This window comes from Bufo bufo, chromosome 5 (genome assembly GCF_905171765.1).
Source record: "Bufo bufo chromosome 5, aBufBuf1.1, whole genome shotgun sequence".
NCBI classification, from domain to species: Eukaryota; Metazoa; Chordata; class Amphibia; order Anura; family Bufonidae; genus Bufo; species Bufo bufo.
The window spans coordinates 141,083,104-141,102,053 of NC_053393.1; the positions used below are offsets into that span (position 1 = coordinate 141,083,104).

General features: G+C 44.3%; 1 protein-coding gene across 1 annotated transcript in view; it reads left to right on the forward strand.

Annotated features, from left to right (window-relative positions):
• Positions 1–18,950, forward strand: part of PRKDC (protein kinase, DNA-activated, catalytic subunit) — a 448,398-nt gene that overhangs the window by 325,041 nt on the left and 104,407 nt on the right. Inside the window, 12 exon segments of the mRNA XM_040433446.1 lie at positions 5,214–5,384; positions 8,019–8,052; positions 8,055–8,098; positions 8,100–8,227; positions 8,303–8,441; positions 12,313–12,498; positions 12,794–13,018; positions 14,716–14,824; positions 15,614–15,725; positions 15,816–16,002; positions 16,951–17,125; positions 18,482–18,660. Of these exon segments, the coding sequence (XP_040289380.1) occupies positions 5,214–5,384; positions 8,019–8,052; positions 8,055–8,098; positions 8,100–8,227; positions 8,303–8,441; positions 12,313–12,498; positions 12,794–13,018; positions 14,716–14,824; positions 15,614–15,725; positions 15,816–16,002; positions 16,951–17,125; positions 18,482–18,660 (1,689 nt within the window).

Genomic DNA, 18,950 nt, shown 5'->3' on the forward strand with positions numbered 1-18,950 from the left:
ATATGCCTTAGGCCTTTTTCTGTCACTGGTTCCTGTGACTCATGCCCTGCTCCTGGACAGGATCAGCCTCCTTCTCTTGCTCAGCCCGGTCCTCCCTCTGCCCCTGCGGATCCAGCGGTACCCGCCTGGGCCTCCGCCATGTCTAATGCGGCAGCTGATCTGGCCTTAGTTGCCAAGACAGCCATGTCCTTCATGGAGCGCATGGCGGCTACTACTCCCGTGGCATCCACCACTCCATCCCCTCTCAGTGACTCTCACAGAGGGCGTCTGACTTCTAAAAGGCAGCGTGAGCGGCAGCATTCCTCCTCGGATGACTCCGCTTCTCCCCCTCGCCTTGAGGCATGCCCGGTTGACTCTCCCCCTCGCAGGGAGCGCAAATCCGATGGGGAATTGTCCGGATCGGACGAAGTCACGGAGCGGGAACCCCTGCCTAAGCTTTCCACCATGGTAACCGAGTTGGTGGCAGCTGTCTGTGACACTTTTAATATACAAGGGGATTCTCCTCCCTCCACTAGTCGGGAGTTCTCCCTTTTTCCACCCAAGAAACAGGAGTCCGCCGTGTTCCCTATTCATGAGGAATTCACTGCGGTTCTATCAAAAGCTTGGGATCGACCTAATCAAAAATTTTCGGCCACCAAGCGTATGGATACGCTTTATCCTTTTCCAGCTGACACAGTGGAAAAGTGGACTTCTTCCCCTAAGGTAGATCCTCCGGTGGCCAGGTTAGCCAAGAACACGGCCCTTCCCGTCCTAGACGGTTCCTCTCTGCAGGATGCGGTGGACAGACGTTTGGATTCACTTTCCAAGTCCATCTTCTCGCTGGCGGGCGCTTCCCTGCGACCGGCCTTTGCGTCGGCTTGGGTCGCCAGAGCCCTTACAACGTGGTTGCAGCGCCACCACCAGGATCTGTCAGAGCAGGACGCCTCTGCAGATACTCTGGATTTTATCATCCAGATGTCTCAAGCGTCTAAATATCTCTGTGAGGCTTCAATGGACATCAGCTCCCTCTTTGCCCGTATTTCGGCCCTCTCTGTCATTCAGCGCAGGGAGGTCTGGCTGAAGGTGTGGGATGCTGATGCCTCATCCAAGCGTTTCCTCGCTAACCTTCCCTTTGAAGGGTCCAGGCTCTTTGGGGCTCAACTAGATGAATTCATTTCTGCCGCAACAGGGGGCAAGAGCACTTATCTACCCCAGTCCAGGACCAAGCGTCCCTTTCGGTCTCGGCCTTCAGGTTTCCGGGGCCAGTCCTTTCGTCGCTTCTCCACTGCCAGGACGCCGTCGTCCTCATCAGCAGGGGGATCCCAGGACTCCCGCAAGAGGCCTTTCTTCAAGCCCCAGCCCTCTTGGCGGCCTCGGGCGCAGTCAGCCCGTCCTCCTGCTCCCAAGCAACCCTCCGCATGAAGGAGTGCCCCCATCCCTCGTGGTGGGGGGCCGTCTGCTCTCCTTTCAACAGGTCTGGAGGGCTCATGTTCAGGACGCCTGGGCTCTGGAAGTGGTGACGTCCGGCTACAAGTTGGAGTTCGCGTCCAGCCCGCCGGAACGTTTTTTCCCTTCTCGCGTTCCGGGGGATCCAGCCAGGGCCTCTGACCTCTTTTTTGCGGTCTCCTCTCTTCTGGACCGTGGTGTCATTTCCACCGTTCCCCCAGAAGAGCAAGGGACAGGTTTTTACTCAAACCTGTTCGTTGTTCCAAAGAAAGAGGGGTCAGTGCGTCCAATCTTGGATCTAAAACTTCTCAACAAGTTTCTACGGGTGCGGAAGTTTCGCATGGAGTCCCTTCGCTCCGTTATTGCTTCTCTGCTTCCAGGAGAATTTCTCGCGTCTGTGGACATTCAAGACGCCTACTTGCACGTCCCTATTGCAGAGTCCCACCATCGCTTTCTGCGCTTTGCCATAGGGGGGCGTCATTACCAGTTCGTCGCCCTACCTTTTGGGTTGGCAACCGCCCCTCGAGTTTTTACGAAGATTCTGGCGCCTCTCATGGCGCTTCTTCGCACCAGGGGCATCTCTTTGTTACCCTACCTAGACGACATCTTGATAAAAGCTCAGTCTCTTCCACAGGCCGAGGACAGCGTCCGAATCACGGTTCAATCCCTGGAACGGTTTGGATGGCTGATCAATCTCCCCAAGTCCTCTCTGCACCCCTCCCAGAGACTCTCGTTCCTGGGGATGATCTTGGACACCTTGATTTCTCGGGTGTTTCTTCCAGATTCCAAGGCTTCCCAGATTCGTCTGGCAGTGGTGCTCCTTCTACGCTCTCCACGTCCCACCATTCGGGAGTGCATGCGGGTGCTGGGCCTTATGGTCTCCTCTTTCGAGGCGATTCCGTACGCCCAATTTCACACTCGTCCGCTACAACAGATGATCCTTGCCCTCTGGAACAAGAACCCTCGGGGTCTAGACACTCCTGTTCGTCTGTCCCGGCAAGTTCGAGCGTCTCTCCCTTGGTGGCAGTCTCCCCTGAACCTATCGTCAGGAAAGTCCTTCCTTCCGTTCTCCTGGACGATAGTCACCACCGACGCCAGCCTCATCGGTTGGGGAGGTGTTCTCCGGAACCTCACAGTTCAGGGTGTCTGGTCGACGGAGGAATCCCGTCTCCCGATAAACGTTTTGGAATTGAGGGCGATTTTCCACTCCCGCTCCCATTGGACTCCTCTCCTTGCGACTCGCCCGGTGCGGGTTCAGTCGGACAATGCCACGGCTGTGGCTTATGTCAACCATCAGGGCGGGACTCGCAGTCGGGCAGTAATGCGGGAAGTAGCGAGGATCCTCTTATGGGCGGAGTCTCATGTTCTAGTATTGTCGGCAGTGTACATCCCGGGAGTCGACAATTGAACGGCGGATTTTCTGAGTCGCACCAAGGTGGATCCGGGAGAGTGGTCTCTCCATCCGGAGGTGTTCGAGAACATCTGCCACCGATGGGGCCGCCCGGACGTAGATTTGATGGCTTCCCGGCTCAACCTCAAGGTGCCGGTGTATCTTGCCCGCGCTCGAGACCCACGGGCGGGCGGGGTGGACGCGCTGGTATTTCCATGGCAGCGGTTCAGCCTCCTTTACGTCTTCCCTCCGATTCCTCTGTTGCCGAAGGTGCTGCGCAAGATCGAGGCGGAGGGGATACCAACCATTCTCGTCGCTCCGGATTGGCCTCGCCGCGCCTGGTTCTCCAGCGTCGCTCGTATGTTGGCGGACGTTCCGTGGCCTCTGCCCGACAGAGAGGATCTCTTGTCTCAGGGGCCGCTCTTCCACCAGAATTCACGGCAGCTGCGTTTAACGGCGTGGCTGTTGAGACCGCCATCCTGAGGAAGAGAGGCTTCTCTGATGCGGTGGTGAGAACCATGATCAGGGCTCGGAAGCCGGCTTCTTCACGAATCTATTATCGCACCTGGAAGGCCTTCCTGGTTTTTTGTGAGAAATCGGGCTACTCGCCCCTACGTTTCTCTGTCCCAGTGGTGCTGTCCTTTCTCCAGTCCGGCCTCGACATGGGTCTGTCGCTCAGTTCTTTGAAGGGTCAGGTTTCTGCTTTGGCTATCTTTTTTCAGAGGTCCATTGCCTTTTTGAGACCTGTAAAAACCTTCCTGCAGGGGGTGGCGCATTCTGTTCCCCCGTATGTGTCTCCCTTGCCCCCCTGGGATCTCAACTTGGTTCTGCGCGCCCTTCAGGCGGCGCCTTTTGAACCTCTGAGGGAGGTCTCTCTGGTTTAACTCACCTGGAAGGTAGTTTTTCTGGTGGCCATAACCTCCATCAGGCGAGTTTCGGAGCTGGCCGCACTTTCCTGCCGGAAACCTTTTCTGGTCTTTCACCAGGATAAGGTGGTGCTCAGACCGATGCCTTCTTTTTTGCCCAAGGTGGTTTCTCCCTTCCACCTTAACGAGGATCTTGTCCTGCCCTCTTTTTGTCCTTCTCCGGCGAACCCCAAGGAATGCGCTCTCCACTCCCTGGACGTCGTCAGGGCCCTGAAGGTGTACCTGGGGGCTACCGCTTCCTTCCGGCGTTCAGACTCTCTCTTTGTGATTCCTGAAGGGTCCCGTAAGGGCCTGGCGGCTTCCAAGGTCACCGTGGCGCGGTGGATCCGTTCCGCTATTGCTGCAGCATATCGCGCTCGTGGCCATGTTCCGCCGTCGCGGATTACCGCTCACTCCACAAGGGCAGTGGGAGCTTCCTGGGCTAGACGCAATCGCGCATCCGTTTCCCAGTTGTGTAAGGCGGCCACTTGGTCGTCCTTACATACTTTCACAAAGTTTTATCAGTTACACTCTCTGGCCTCGGCTGATGCTGCTCTTGGGCGCAGGGTATTGCAGGCTGTGGTTCCGGTTTGACTACTGGACGTTTATTCCTGGCGGTGTTGGATTTGTTCTTTTTTCCCACCCCATGGACTGCTTTGGGACGTCCCATGGTCTGTGTCCCCCAATGGAATGAACGAGAAAAGGAGATTTTTGTGAAACTCACCTGTAAAATCTTTTTCTCGTAATTTCCATTGGGGGACACAGCTCCCGCCCCTTTTTTGGTTTACGCCTTATGGTGTGCTGTGTGATGGTTTCCATAGTGTTTTGTTTCCGTTCTCCTTCTCCTACTGCTTTTGCAACGACTGAAGTTCTCCTGGAGGTGCCTGGGGGTATAGCCCGAGGAGGAGGAGCTTCTTTTTTTGCATAGTGTCCCTCCTAGTAATATCTCTAAGCTATACCCATGGTCTGTGTCCCCCAATGGAAATTACGAGAAAAAGATTTTACAGGTGAGTTTCACAAAAATCTCCTTTTTCTGCAGTGCCACATAGGGGTCAAGGGATGCTATTATCCTGATATATGGGGCCCAAAGATTGCTACAAGTTTACCATTAGTACTTTCCCACCTCTACTCTTGATATGTGTGGCATTCCTTCCTGGCATGGAAACTACGATACATGTGTGCATGCATATGCAGATTTCTGTGTCCAGACAATTGGGGGCTGCACAGGATGGCACTGTGGGCTGTATGTGGCCTCAGGGCCACAGGTTGTGCACCTCTGGTTTAGTCTGCACACCTTTTTTAAACATTACAAATTAAGAAGCGTCGACTTAGTGAGCCTATAGGAGAAAAGATGACCATCATAAACGACTGGGAGGGGAAAGTGATTACAGGTGAACTTCTTTGTTATTTTGGCTATTATTCAATTTTTATTGGGCTGTAAAACACCTTAAAGAAACACTTAAACTTTTTTTATTTATTTTTTTCTATTTCAGAAAGACTCAACTCTGGCAAAACAGCTATTCAGCGCATTATTTTCTGGGATTCTGGAAAGAATCGGCAGCTCCACCGAAAAGAACAGCATTGCTGCTAAACTGGTTGATAAGTTCAATCAGTACTTGAACAGCACTATGTACTATTTCCCACCATTCATTGGCTGTATACAGGTACTTGCATCAACATGTAACCTGATTTGTGTGATATATTTATACTATATATATATATATATATATATATATATATATAATATAATATGTAAGTATTTTAATAGTGTATTTATGATTTTACAAGGGAGAGGCTTACAGAAAGGAAGGAGTAGGTGGGGGGAGTAACAGCGCTAGTAGTATTAGGGTGCATTCACACAACCATAAGGGCCGTTTCACACGAGCGGATCCCGAGCATGTCATCCACAGCATAAATGAGAGCCAAGCCCCGTTCTGGACAACAGAGACACGGAGCATTAACATGATTGATAATGCTCCGTGCCTCTCTGTGATCTTTTTACTACAAAATCACAGTGAGCTAAAGTTGTCACTGTGATTTTGTAGTAAAAAGATCACAGATAGGCACGGAGCATTATCAATCGTGTTAATTCTTCATGTCTCTGCTGTCCAGAAGGCGGCTTGGCTCTCATTCACGCTGCGGATGACATGCGCGGGATCCGCTTGTGTGAAACAGCCCTAAGTGTTTTGCAGTCCACAAATTGCAGATCCACAAAACATGTGTACCGGACGCATGCTTCCTGCATTTTGCAGACCGCACATAGCTGGCACTATAAAGAAAATGCCTATTTTTGTCCTCGGACAAGAATAGGACATGCTCTATATTTTTGCAGGGCCATGGAACGGAACTGCAGGTGCGGACCGCACACGGTGTGCTGTCCGCATCTTTTTACAGCCCTATTGAAATGAATGGGTCTGCACCCGTTGTGCAAAATTGCGGAATGGATGTGGATCCATGCATATGGTTGTGTAAATGGACACTAAGAACTAAAAGGATGGAACTCATTCTGTCTTTTCAAAGCACAGAGTGAGCAAATTGCCTGATTAGGAGTTGGGATCTGTAGATCTGCAACTGCTCATTTTTTTTATTCCTTCAGTAAGAGAGAAAAAAGTGACCTCCCCCCATTGTTGTTAAGAAGGGTTTACTGAATGACTGTATAGGTGAGAGAGCGAGAGGTATGAACCCACAGCAGTATTTGTAGAGGGAGAGATCATTCACAGAGGCAGCATGAGTGTCTGTGTCACCACAAGGAAAGAAATAGAAAGACATAGGCTGTACCAGTTTCTCTAGACAGAGAAAGCAGCACAAGGAATAAAGCTATGCTAGTTCATGAGAACTAGTGAAGGTAACATCATTCTGGATTCACAGAACACATGTCGAGCGTCTACCACGGGGAGGATCACATCAGCCAAGGTTGTAAACTTTGATCTAGAAATTAGTAAAGAACTGGAGATTTTAGCCTGAAACTTACTGCAGGAAGGGGAACTAAACCCTGAAAAACATAAATAATACAAATACATTTAATCCATAGTGTACACACAGTTATGGCTGCAAGGTGCTCTTCAAACTGCTGTCATAAGCGAATTAATTTGTCTTTCCCCTAGTCCTTCCCCCATGTTTGGCTACAGAATGGCTGTGAATGAGTCTGACTTAATACACAAACCTTGAACAGAAAGGTCAGGAGAGGGGCAACTCTTTATCTCCAGTAGCACCTGACAACAATCCATTTTCTAGTATTTTCGGCAGATGCCAATGTATGACATCTGTCGGAAGTAGCTGTATAAAGGGAGGGAATCTTTCAACAGTTTATGGTATCCTAGCTAAGGGAAAAATAAAATAGTGACAGAACCCTTGGCAAAATGCTGGGTCACTGTCTTTAATTGACCCAGCCGTTTTGTCAAAATCTTGTACTGCACAGCACTGGTGCATAATGATGAGTCACAAATTTTCATGAGCTCCTTGGTTTCCCTGCCTACCTGTTGCTTGCTCTGTTGGAAAAATTGTGAATCAGAAGCAGTGGGGCGGGGAGAGCGGTGAGCTCATGAATATGGATGCCTCATTGGCATATGCTGGAGATGTTAGGATTTAAAAGTTAGGGAAGCAGAAAACTGGTGACACATTCCTTTTTGACATATAAGTCGTGACAAATGTCACAAAAATGTGATGTAAACACAGCCTTACATGCTTGAGTAATAATGAGGAAAATTAGAGAGGAAGATCTGATTTATGACAGATGGCGAAGGTTTCCATCAGAACAGGCATTTTTTTCCCACAGAGTGGGGAGGGGGAATTTATATTGCTAGATTTTGTATTCTATAGTCTTATTACAGCTTCAAACAGTGGTAACCCAGCTTTCCCATGATCGTGAAAGGCACATCAGCCTTGCTGTGGCACTTTTTAGGGATGGGGAGTGGGATTTATCTTGGTAGTATTCTGCAGTCTATTATCGCTCCACATTGTTGTAGCCAAATCTATTTGTTCTATTACTAACTAGGAGAATCCTTCTAACAAAACAGCCACACTTGGTGTGTAGACAAGTTATGCACACGAAACCCAGCCCCTTCCTCCAAAACTTCCTGGTTTACGTGCACTAGAATGAGAGGAAGGGGAAGTAGATATGGTTGCAGCCTGAGAGAACATTGTACAGCTTTTCTAGTTTATTTTTCATGTTCTGCATTTGTGATATCTGACAAAACAAGAGCAGATAACAAAGACACAGAAGGGAATTAAACATTTTAATTTTTTTGGGCGTGGTTAGAATATATGTATATATTCATTTAGGATATTTTTTTATTTAGGATATGTGTTACCACCATGTTGAGCTTCTTCATCTGACCCAGCAAGTGTAAGCACAAGTAGCATAGAAAGTTTGCAGCAGTCCTATAGGTATTCTACTACTTGAGAAAGCATTACAGGACATTTCACCACCTGAGGATCCTCCAGCAAAGAAGATGCGTGGAAGAGCAAACCATTCTCTGGATGTTCAGAGATGGATACAGCTTGCTCAGTGAGTGAAACTCAGTTTTCTTATAGTAATAAACATAGATATGAGCTATAAACCTACTGATATGTTTTTTTAAAGGCTGTATCGCTCTATTGGTGACTATGATGTTCTTCGAGGAATTTTAGTAATAAGATTGGAACAAAAAGTATTACACAACTTGCTTAAGTGCTGAAGCAAGGTCTGAGTACGAGAAGCTGCTAAACTATATGACAAGTATGTACATTATAGAAAGTTTATTAGTAAAAAGTCAAATTATGTTTACCATTATAGATTGTGTTAGATAATTGTTTATTGCCATTCAGTCATTGATATACAGCCATATTTGAATTTTTATATTTTTTAAAATCATGAATACATTTCATGTTTATGAAGAATTATGCTGTTGTTGTTCCGTTTCTGGGTGTCTTTGTTCTTGATTATCTCTCACTACTTACACCTAATTCAGGCAACCGTTCCCGTTTCTATCGTATGTTGTCCGAATGTGTCTATTTTTGCCCGGACCCATCATTTGAGTGCATGAGTCCCAGATGGAAACGGACAAGAATGGTGCATGCTGCAAGTTTATCAGCAAGGGGGGGGGGTATTGGGGGTCACAGATCCCCCTCGGCATTGACCCAGGGTGCCTGCTGATGATTTCAGCAGGCACCCAGTTCCAATCACCACGTGGCAGCGATCGGAAATACACAGGGCGTACCTGTACGCCCTGTGTCCGTAAGTATTGGGACATCGGTGCGTACGCCCTGTGTCCCTAAGAGGTTTAAAAGGATTTTGCAAAAAAATGTTGTAAAATGTTAAAAAAAAACTATATGTATCACTGCAATCATACTGACCCAGTAAAAATGCAGTGGCAGTATTTGTTTTTCCCATCAAAAAGTTGTGTACCCCAAAATGGCGCCATTAAAAACTCTAACTGTCCCGCAAAAACAAGCCCTCAAAAAGCTATATAGATGGAAAAATAGAGTTATGGCTCTTGGAACACGATGATGAATAAAGGAAGAAAAACGCTTGGTCAGTAAGACCCAAAACAGGCTGGTCACTAAGGGGTTAAACAGCAGACACCCGGGCTAATGTCTGTGATCGGTGATAAGACAGATCAGAGGTTTAAAGAGGACCTTTCATTACCAGAAAAAAATCTAAACTAAGTATGCTGACATGGAGAGCGGCGCCCAGGGATCTCCCTGCACTTACTATTATCCCTGACGCTCAGCTCATAGCCTGGGAGATAAAAAACCTCTCAGGTTATGAGCGGAGTGCTGCGATTGGCCATCGCTGCAGCCTGGGAAAAGGAGACGCCCAGGAGAACAAGAGCAGGCTCCTCCCAGTTGAGCCGAAAATCTGAAGATACCGGAGCCTATACCGGGAGAACGGAGCAGATAATAGTAAGTGCAGGGAGATCCCTGGGCGCCGCTCTCCATGTCAGCATACTTAGTTTCGATTTTTTATTGTAATGAAAGGTCCTCTTTAACTTTATCACCATAATCGTACGGACCCGCAGAATGAAGGTAAAAGGTCTGTTTTACTGCATAGGGAATTCTGTAAAAATAAAACGGTTGTGGTATTGCGATTCCATCCAATTCCACCCCCTTTGGAATTTTTTTTCCAGCTTTTTGCTACATCATATGCAATATAAAAATGGTGCCTTTAGAAAGTACAAGTTGTTCCACAAAAAGCAAGCCCTTATTATTTCAAAATTAGAAAGTTTTGGCTCTGGGGAGGCAGCGAGTAAAAAGCCCAAAAATTAAAATAAGGAAAATTGCCATGCCAGCAAGAGGGTTAAAGAAGACCTTTCACTACAATAAAAAATCTAAACTAAGCATACAGACATGGAGAGCGGCGCCCAGGGATCTCCCTGCAGTTACTATTATCCCTGCGTGCCGCTCCGTTCTCCTGGTATAGGCTCCGGTATCTTCATATGTTCGGCTCAACTGGGTGGAGCCTGCCGGCGTCTCCTTCTCCCAGGCTGTTGCGCTGGCCAATCGCAGCGCTCAGCTCATAGCCTGAGAGGTGATAGTACAGCACTCCGGAAAGCACGGACTGGATTTGGAAACAAGCACTCCGTAACAATATACTGAAAAAAAAAAAAAAGTCCAGCTTCTCCAAAAGTGAAGTTCTTTATTAAAATATAATGCGTGCAGATAAAATCCATAATGCAAAACCGTGTCTACGTGTTTCGGACCTCTCTGGTCGGGTCCTTATTCATGACAAATCATAAAAAATATAAACATCATGGGCATCTGAAAACGCCCGTACTATTAAAATATTTTTCCAATACGGCGAATGGTGTAACAGAAAAAAGAGTAAAAATGGCCAATTTGCCATTTTTTCATTGCTTCTCCTACCCAAAAAATTTAATAAAATGTGATCAAAAAGTCACACACACTACTAAAATGGTATCAATAAAAACTACTGATTGTCCCGCAAAAAATGAGCCCCCATACAGCTCAGGAGATATAAAAAGTTATGGGGGTCAGAATATGGTGTTATATAAAAAAAATAATTCTCAAAGTTGAAATGTATTTTTACACTATTTAGACATAAAAATAACCTATACATATGTGGTATCATCGTAATCGTACCGCCCCAGAGAATGAAGGGCACAGGTCAGTTTTGCTGCAAAAGGAACGCCGTTGGAACAAAATCCGTAAAACAGTGGAGGAATTGCGTTTTTTTCCAATTACACCCTATTTGGAATTTTTGTTTTCAGCTTCCCACTTCATTGTATGCTATATTAAATGGTGACATTAGAAATAACAACTTGTCCTGCAAAAAGTAAGCCCTCATACAGCTATGTGAACGGAAAAATAATAGTTATGGCTCATGGAAGATAGGGAAGAAAAATGAAGGGCATGTATAGTTGTATAACATTTTTATGTTTTCTAAATTGGAAAAAAAAATTCTCTGGAAGCAAATAGGCAAGTAACACCACCATTAAGGCCCCTTTCACACGAGCGAGTATTCCGCGCGGATGCGATGCGGGAGGTGAACGCATTGCACCCGCACTGAATACTGACCCATTCATTTCTATGGGGCTGTGCACACGAGCGGTGATTTTCACGCATCACTTTTGCGTTGCGTGAAAATCGCAGCATGCTCCTCTTTGTGCGTTTTTCACGTAACGCAGGCCCCATAGAAATGAATGGGGTTGCGTGAAAATCGCAAGCATCCGCAAGCAAGTGCGGATGCGGTGCGATTTTCACGCACGGTTGCTAGGAGACGATCGGGATGGAGACCTGATCATTATTATTTTCCCTTATAACATGGTTATAAGGGAAAATAATAGCATTCTGAATACAGAATGCATAGTACAATAGGGCCGGAGGGGTTAAAAAAAAAATAAAAAGTCATTTAACTCACCTTTATCCACTTGCTCGCGTAGCCGGCATCTCCGTCTGACTCTTTTACGGTCTTAGGACCTGTGGAGAGCATTAACTATAGTTTAAGGACCTGGGATGACGTCACTCCGGTCATCACATGGTACGTTACATGATCTTTTACCATGGTGATTCACCATGGTAAAAGATCATGTGACGTACCATGTGATGACCAGAGTGACGTCATCCCAGGTCCTTAAACTATAGTTAATGCTCTCCACAGGTCCTAAGACAGTAAAAGAGTCAGACGGAGATGCCCGGCATCGCGAGCAAGTGGATTAAGGTGAGTTAAATGATTTTTTATTTTTTTTAACCCCCTCCAGCCCTGTTTTACTTAGCATTCTGTATTCAGAATGCTATTATTTTCCCTTATAACCATGTTATAAGGGAAAATAATACTAGTTACAGAACACCGATCCCAAGCCCGAACTTCTGTGAAGAAGTTCGGGTTTGGGTACCAAACACGCACGATTTTTCTCACGCGAGTGCAAAACGCATTACAATGTATTGCACTCGCGCGGAAAAATCGCGGGTGTTCCCGCAACGCACCCGCGCATTTTTCAGCAACGCCCGTGTGAAAGAGGCCTAACAGCTTTTTGATAGCACTGATTTCTCTATGTGATCTATTTTTTCTTTTATTTTTGGGCATGTATGTGTTGTAGTTGCAGGCTACGCTGTATTTGTTAAGTTTACAACTGTATGTCTTTCTGGTGCTAGGCTTTGCAGGAGACGTTTCCAGATGGAGAACCTTCTGATGCTGAGAAGGATTTTTGGGAGATTGCTTCTATGGATTGTTACAATCATCTAACTGAATGGGAACCACTGGAGTACTGCTCGACAGTGAACATTGACAGTCAAAAGCCACCAGACCTCAAGAAAATGTGGAGCGACCCTTTTTATGAGGTAACCTGGTATATTAGTCATATTTTGTATGCCATGTGACTGGAGTGTCATACTTAAAGGGGTTATCCGTGACTAAAAAATGTCCCCCATATGCCTGGCTCCCTGCGCCTCTCCTGGTTCCCGAACCACCGCAGCTGCTTCTCCCCATGCTTGGATGAAAACATCCGGTGTTGAGTGGGGGGGTAGCTTCAGTGTGAGGGGTCCGGCTTTATGGAGGACATTTTTTAGTCTTGGATAACCCCTTTAAAAGAATCTAAATATATCTGTTTGTTTGACAAAATCTTTTTCAAAACAGGAAACCTATCTTCCTTACATGATTCGCAGTAAAGTGAAACTTCTTCTGAATGGAAAGGCTGACCAGTCTTTATTAACATTCATTGATGATGCAATGAAGATTGAGCAGAGGAAAGTGTTAATAGAAAACTTCTACAGTCTGGAATTGAGTCTTCTGTACATTTTACAAGATGATTTTGACCGAGCAAGATATTACATTAAAAATGGAATGGATATGTTCATCCAGGTATTAATTATGAATATTTCATCAAATATGTATATACATCTTTTTCAAAATGTCTTCACATTTTAATTTCCATTTTTGAAAACACAAGATAATTCTGTATTCCCAAATGCCGCTTTAAATTGATGAATTAAATGCCTCAACTTTTTCAAGTGTCCCTGTACAATCCCAAAAATTTTCATATGTCAGAGCGGAATATCAAAGGTTCTGGTTGGCTGGGTTTGATTGGTGGAGGTCTGATTGCTGAGACCCCCACTGTTCGCTAGAACAAGGAGAAAGCTTTCTCATTCTCAATATAGAAAGTCTATAAGTCTCTCTTCTGCAGTGTGAGGTGAGAGTGATCTGTACGAGCTCTTCTCTCCACCATTCTAGTGATCGGTGGAGGTCCCAGAACTCAGACTCCCCACCAGTCAAAACCATTGATGCTGTATTTCACTATTGCATATCAATAGTTTTAAGAAATTACAGGGACACTTTAAAGGCACATTGAACTTGCAGCACAGCCATCACTTTGTAACTTTTTCCCTTTGTATGGATGTGGGCCCCTTTTTGTGTCTGTAATAAATTCTGTTTAAACAGACTCATACGCAATCTCTTAAAATTTGTGTCTGTTCAGTCAAACAAGCATTTTAAGATCAGGCAGTGATGTCTAATGAGAAGGTCTGGCTCCCAGTCAGCATTCAATTTCATCCCAAAGTTGTTAGATATGGTTGTGTTTAGGGCTCCGTGTGGGGCAGGCCACACAAGTCTCTACACCCCACATCAGAACATTGTCTTTATGGACCTGTCTTGTGCACAATCATGCTGCAAAAGAAAATGGCCTTCCCTAAACTGTAGCCTGAAAGTTGGGAGCATACAATTGTCTGCAATGTCCTTACATATTGTTACCATTCATCAGAAGTAGGAGCCTAGCCAAAATCACAACTGCTCTATACCATTATCTACAAACATTTACAGTAGGTAGCATTCTTCAGGCATCTGCCAAACACAGATTCATCCTTCACACTTCTAGATGTTTCCACCATTTTGGAGTCCAGTGATTGCATGCTTTGAACCATTCCTAATTTTTGTCGCTGTGCATTGTGGTCCTAGATTTGTGTGTAAAACCAGTTTTCATGAAGATACTGAAGTTCTTCTACTTATGTCATTTCCAGAGGAAAAGTCTTTGGATAAGCAGAGGATGGACCATTTTTAGCTCCCCTTTCTCTATTTTATCACTCTACTCCTTGATGCTTTCTCTTTACAATAGCATTTATAGTTGTGCAAGGCAGATCTAGTAGATCAGTGTACATCAGTACTACCAGTGATTGTCTATGGAGATTGCATGGCTTTGTGCTTGATTTTATGTATCTGTTTGCAATGGGTATGGCTGAAACACCAAAATTTAATTATTTTGGCTTCACAATTTCAATGAAACCAGTAGTGCAGGGATACAGAGCAAATAAACCTAAAAAGCTCTTTAACACACAATACTCCTGTATTGTAGATAAACAGTGACAGAAAATTAGTTATCCCCTATCATGTAGATAGGGGACAACTTCCTGTACCCTTTTAATAATGCACTTTTTAGTATATTAGGCGTGACTGTTAACATATTTCTTATCCAAATACGCTTGCCCATAATATGCCATTATTAATATATGTGGGCCTGTATGTTTAACAAAATGAGTGACAGATTTTTCTTTTTTTCTTTTTTTTAGAACTATTCAAGTGTCGACTCACTGCTATACCATAGCAGATTAACGGAACTGCAGACTGTTCAAGCTTTAACGGAGACTCAGGATTTTATCAACTTTATCCATGTTCCTGGTATTTTATTTTGCGTACTGCATCAATAATGCATCTGAAGTACTTTATAAAATAATGGAGACAAATCAGCAAGCTCTAGTTCAACATGTAACTACCCTAGTGCATATACGGTATATAGGTGCACAGGTAGACTCTCTTAGCATAAATGGCACTCATGAAGGAATATATAGTAATGTATATTTAGTATCTTGCATCAGCATATCTTCAATATTACATCAGTTTTACTGATCTGTAATACTGGTGGACTGTCTTCTAGGCAGGAAATTGTAATCCATAAGAAGCACTCATGACATATTAATGCTGGACAGATCAAAAATAAATGCATCTATATTTTAATTACTCTCCATAGACCAGTGAGTATTTTCCTTCCGCAAAATGGCCTAAATCAGTGCATTCTGCACTTTTAAAATATGTTTGTATGTTATACATCCAATAGGTTAAGGGGGATTATCGATCTCCAAAAATAATTAGTGACAGTCATGAAGCTAAAAGAAGAAAAACACCATTTGAAACCCTGTGTTCTGCCACAAGGCTCCAATCCCTGCTGTTTCCGGTCCCTGGCGGACCAGAAGTGATGGCGTCCCATCCATTGTTATGTGATTGCTGCAACCAATCACCGTGGGGACATGCATTACCCCTTTGGGAGTTAGACTTTGCAATATTATTTCCGACTTTTCTGGATCTTAACACTCTCAAGATGTCAATAGTTGTAGACATATCTTATACCCATTACATACTGTGTCAACTACTGTGTAAACTTGTATTTTAAGTGCTGATTATTTCTTTTAGGTAATTTATCATCCCTGCCCTCCCTGAGAAGGCTGTTTCATCTCTGGATGAGTCGATATCCAGATGACAAAATGGATCCCATGCACATCTGGGACGATGTGATTAGCAACAGGTATAAATGTTTATAGTCAGGTTAAATCAAAAAGCTGTATTGTGATTTTTCCTGTATTATCCAAAATGCTGTAATTCTCATTGTGGTTAGGTGCTTCTTCCTGGATAAAATCAAAGAAAAGCTGTCTTGTCAGCTAGTGGATGAAAGTATGGAAATAGACAGTACGACTGAAGATAGTGAGGAAGTGCATGCCAACAAGCAAGAAGATGTGAACTTTCTCATCAGAAAATGCAAGTTTGTTATGAAAATGAAGATGATTGACAGCGCCCGCAAACAGGTAACCAAATTCCCATACTGTGTAAGGGAGGTGTTGCCTTTACATATACTCATGCTTGGTGCAATAAGCTCTATTGATGATTGTCCAATTATAATACACATGTAGGGCTCCTTCTCACAAACATGCTAGAAAAAAAAACACCACAACCAGAGCATGCCACATTTCAAAATGAAAAAGTACCAAAACAAATCGTAAAACAAAAATGCTTCATGTATAATATATGTAATATAACATTTGGCCACAGCATTTTGGGTCAAAAAAATTACACACACAAACATTTTTTGCCTTTTCAGCAAAATGCTGTGTGTGAAACCAGCCTTGGGGAGTTTTGCTTTGCTTTTGTCTGTTTAGCTGATTAAAAATAGGGCACGGTCACATCTGTGCTAGTTATTTCTTCTGTTCTGCTGTATTAGAGGAGCAGAGCAACAAATATAATGGAAGTGCCCGATTCGGCACATAACTGAAACCAACTGACCCAGGTGTACATTGTTTTTAGCCGAAAAAAGTCCTCTATACGTCTTTTTTGCAAGAATCTGAGGAGGCCCCTAATAAAGCCTCCAGCACAGATGTGAACATGCCCTTAGGCCTCATGCACACGACCGTATTTATTTTGCCGTCCTCAAAAAATACGGATGACGTCTATGTGCATTGCGTATTTTGCGGAACGGAGCAGCTGGCGCCTAATAGAACAGTACTATCCTTGTCCGTAATGCGGACAATAATAGGACATGTTCTATTTTTTTTGCGGAATGGAAATACGGACATACGGAAACGGAATGCTCACAAAGTAACTTCAGGTTTTTTTGTGTACCCATTGAAATGAATGGTTCTGTATACGGTCCACAAAAAAAAAAACTGAACGGACACGGAAAGAAAATATGGTCATGTGCATTAAGCCTTACATTGTCTTGCTTCCGAATACAAAGTAAGTACTTTTATCTTCTGTAGAACAACTTTTCTGTTGCCATGAAACTTTTAAAAGAGCTTCATCGAGAGTCTAAAACCAACGAAGACTGGCTGGTAAAATGGGTTCACAGTTATTGTCGTTACAGTCACAGCCGAATCCAAAGTCAAAGTAATCCAGAGAGAATATTGACTGTACTAAAAACTGTCTCATTACTAGGTAAGGATTATTCTTTACACAGCATCTTTGTGGTTCTAGTGAATGTGTGATGTATATAATTCCTGATGGACTTCTGAACGCAAATGTGAACGCACACCTCATCCGACAGTATCACACGTCACTTTTACAGTACATGACTCGCTGTGTAACAAGCCCAAGAGACTTGGATTAGATACAGATGTGTTTTCCGATTAAAGCTGTTTATTGCACTCTGGACATAGTGAGGTGTCTCTGGACTGTTAGTGATGTGACTTAGAAACTGAATAAGAAATACACTGGCAGGATTCATGTATGGGTGTGCTAACATGTCCACAGGAGTGTATTGGGCGTAGCTACTGCAGATTAAACAGTGTGGCAGACAGGGCCAGCCGTGTGTCTCATCACACCACAGAGCAAGCTAGGTTTAGAAATAAAGCTAGGTGGTGAAGCAAACAGGAAGTGCTGGATGTAAATATTCTTGATAAGGCTACTTTCACACTTGCGTCAGAGGAATCCTGCAGGCAGTTCCGTTGCCGGAACTTCCTGCCGGATCCGGAAATTCGTGTGCAAACGGATACCATTTGTTTCCAGATCCGGATGCGGATCTGTTTGACAAATGCATTGAAATACTGGATCCGTCTCTCCTGTGTCATCCAGAAAAACGGATCCGGTATTTATTTATTTTTTTCACATTTTTAAAGGTATGCGCAGATCGGAAAACCGGATCTGTTTTTCCTGAACACTTGGTACCGGATCCAGCATTAATACATTTCAATGGAAAATAATGCTGGCATTCCAGCAGAGTTCGGAATTTTGGCAGGAGAAAATACTGCAGCATGCTGCGGTTTTTTCTCCGGCCAAATACCGTAAAAGTGACTGAACTGAAGACATCCTGATGCATACTGAACGGATTGCTTTCCATTCAGAATTCATTAGACAAAACTGAAGCGTTTTTTTCCCCCCGGTTATGAGCCCCTAGGACGGATCTCAATACCGGAAAACTTTAACGCTACTGTGAAAGTACCCTAAGCTTCTCTGATGCCCAGACAGAGGGGAATGAAAGCAAAGACTTGAAAAACAGGTATTGGGTCATAAAATATGCATTGTGAGGAGTTTAAGGAAGACTCATTAAAATTTGATTCAAACCTTCTTAAATGTTTTGTCTTAATTGCATTTTTGTTCTGCAGCAGATGCCACTAGAGAATCCCACCTCACTGGTATTGTTTCTTATTTGAACAATGCAAAACATATGGCACCAGTATGCTGCTTTGGTGAACCTTTGCATGAGGTTGTTAATAAATATTATATTCAATCAGAAGACTGCTTCATTCTCATTCATTGAATGTCTTGTATTTTGTGGCTTTCTTAATTTCACAGAGGAGAGCAGCCCTGAATACTTAAACAGATTTCCTCAGTCATACAGATATCACAATATGTTACTGGGTGGCACTTATAAAATCATGGGTGATGCACTCAGCAAACAACCAGACTGCCTGAATAAAATTGAAGAATCAAAGGCTAGAAAAGTAACAGAGCTTGCCGGATCAGCAGAGGAGGTAAGTGTGAACATAGATCACAGCTGTATATTAGAATTAAAGGGGTTGCGCGGCTATTATTATTTTTTAATTCACCCCCCGCCTAGAAAACTTGTGGGAAAACCAATGATGACCCATTCCTAACTGGTCTTCTGGTACTCGTCTGATAACTTCCACAGTTGTAAGTAGCACGTGACCCAGCATTGCCATGCAAACAGCACAATAACAGTGCAAAGCATTATGAAATACTATTTATAAGTTGTATAGAAACAGTAAAAAGGTTTGTGTGGGCCATATGTTTTCATACTTTA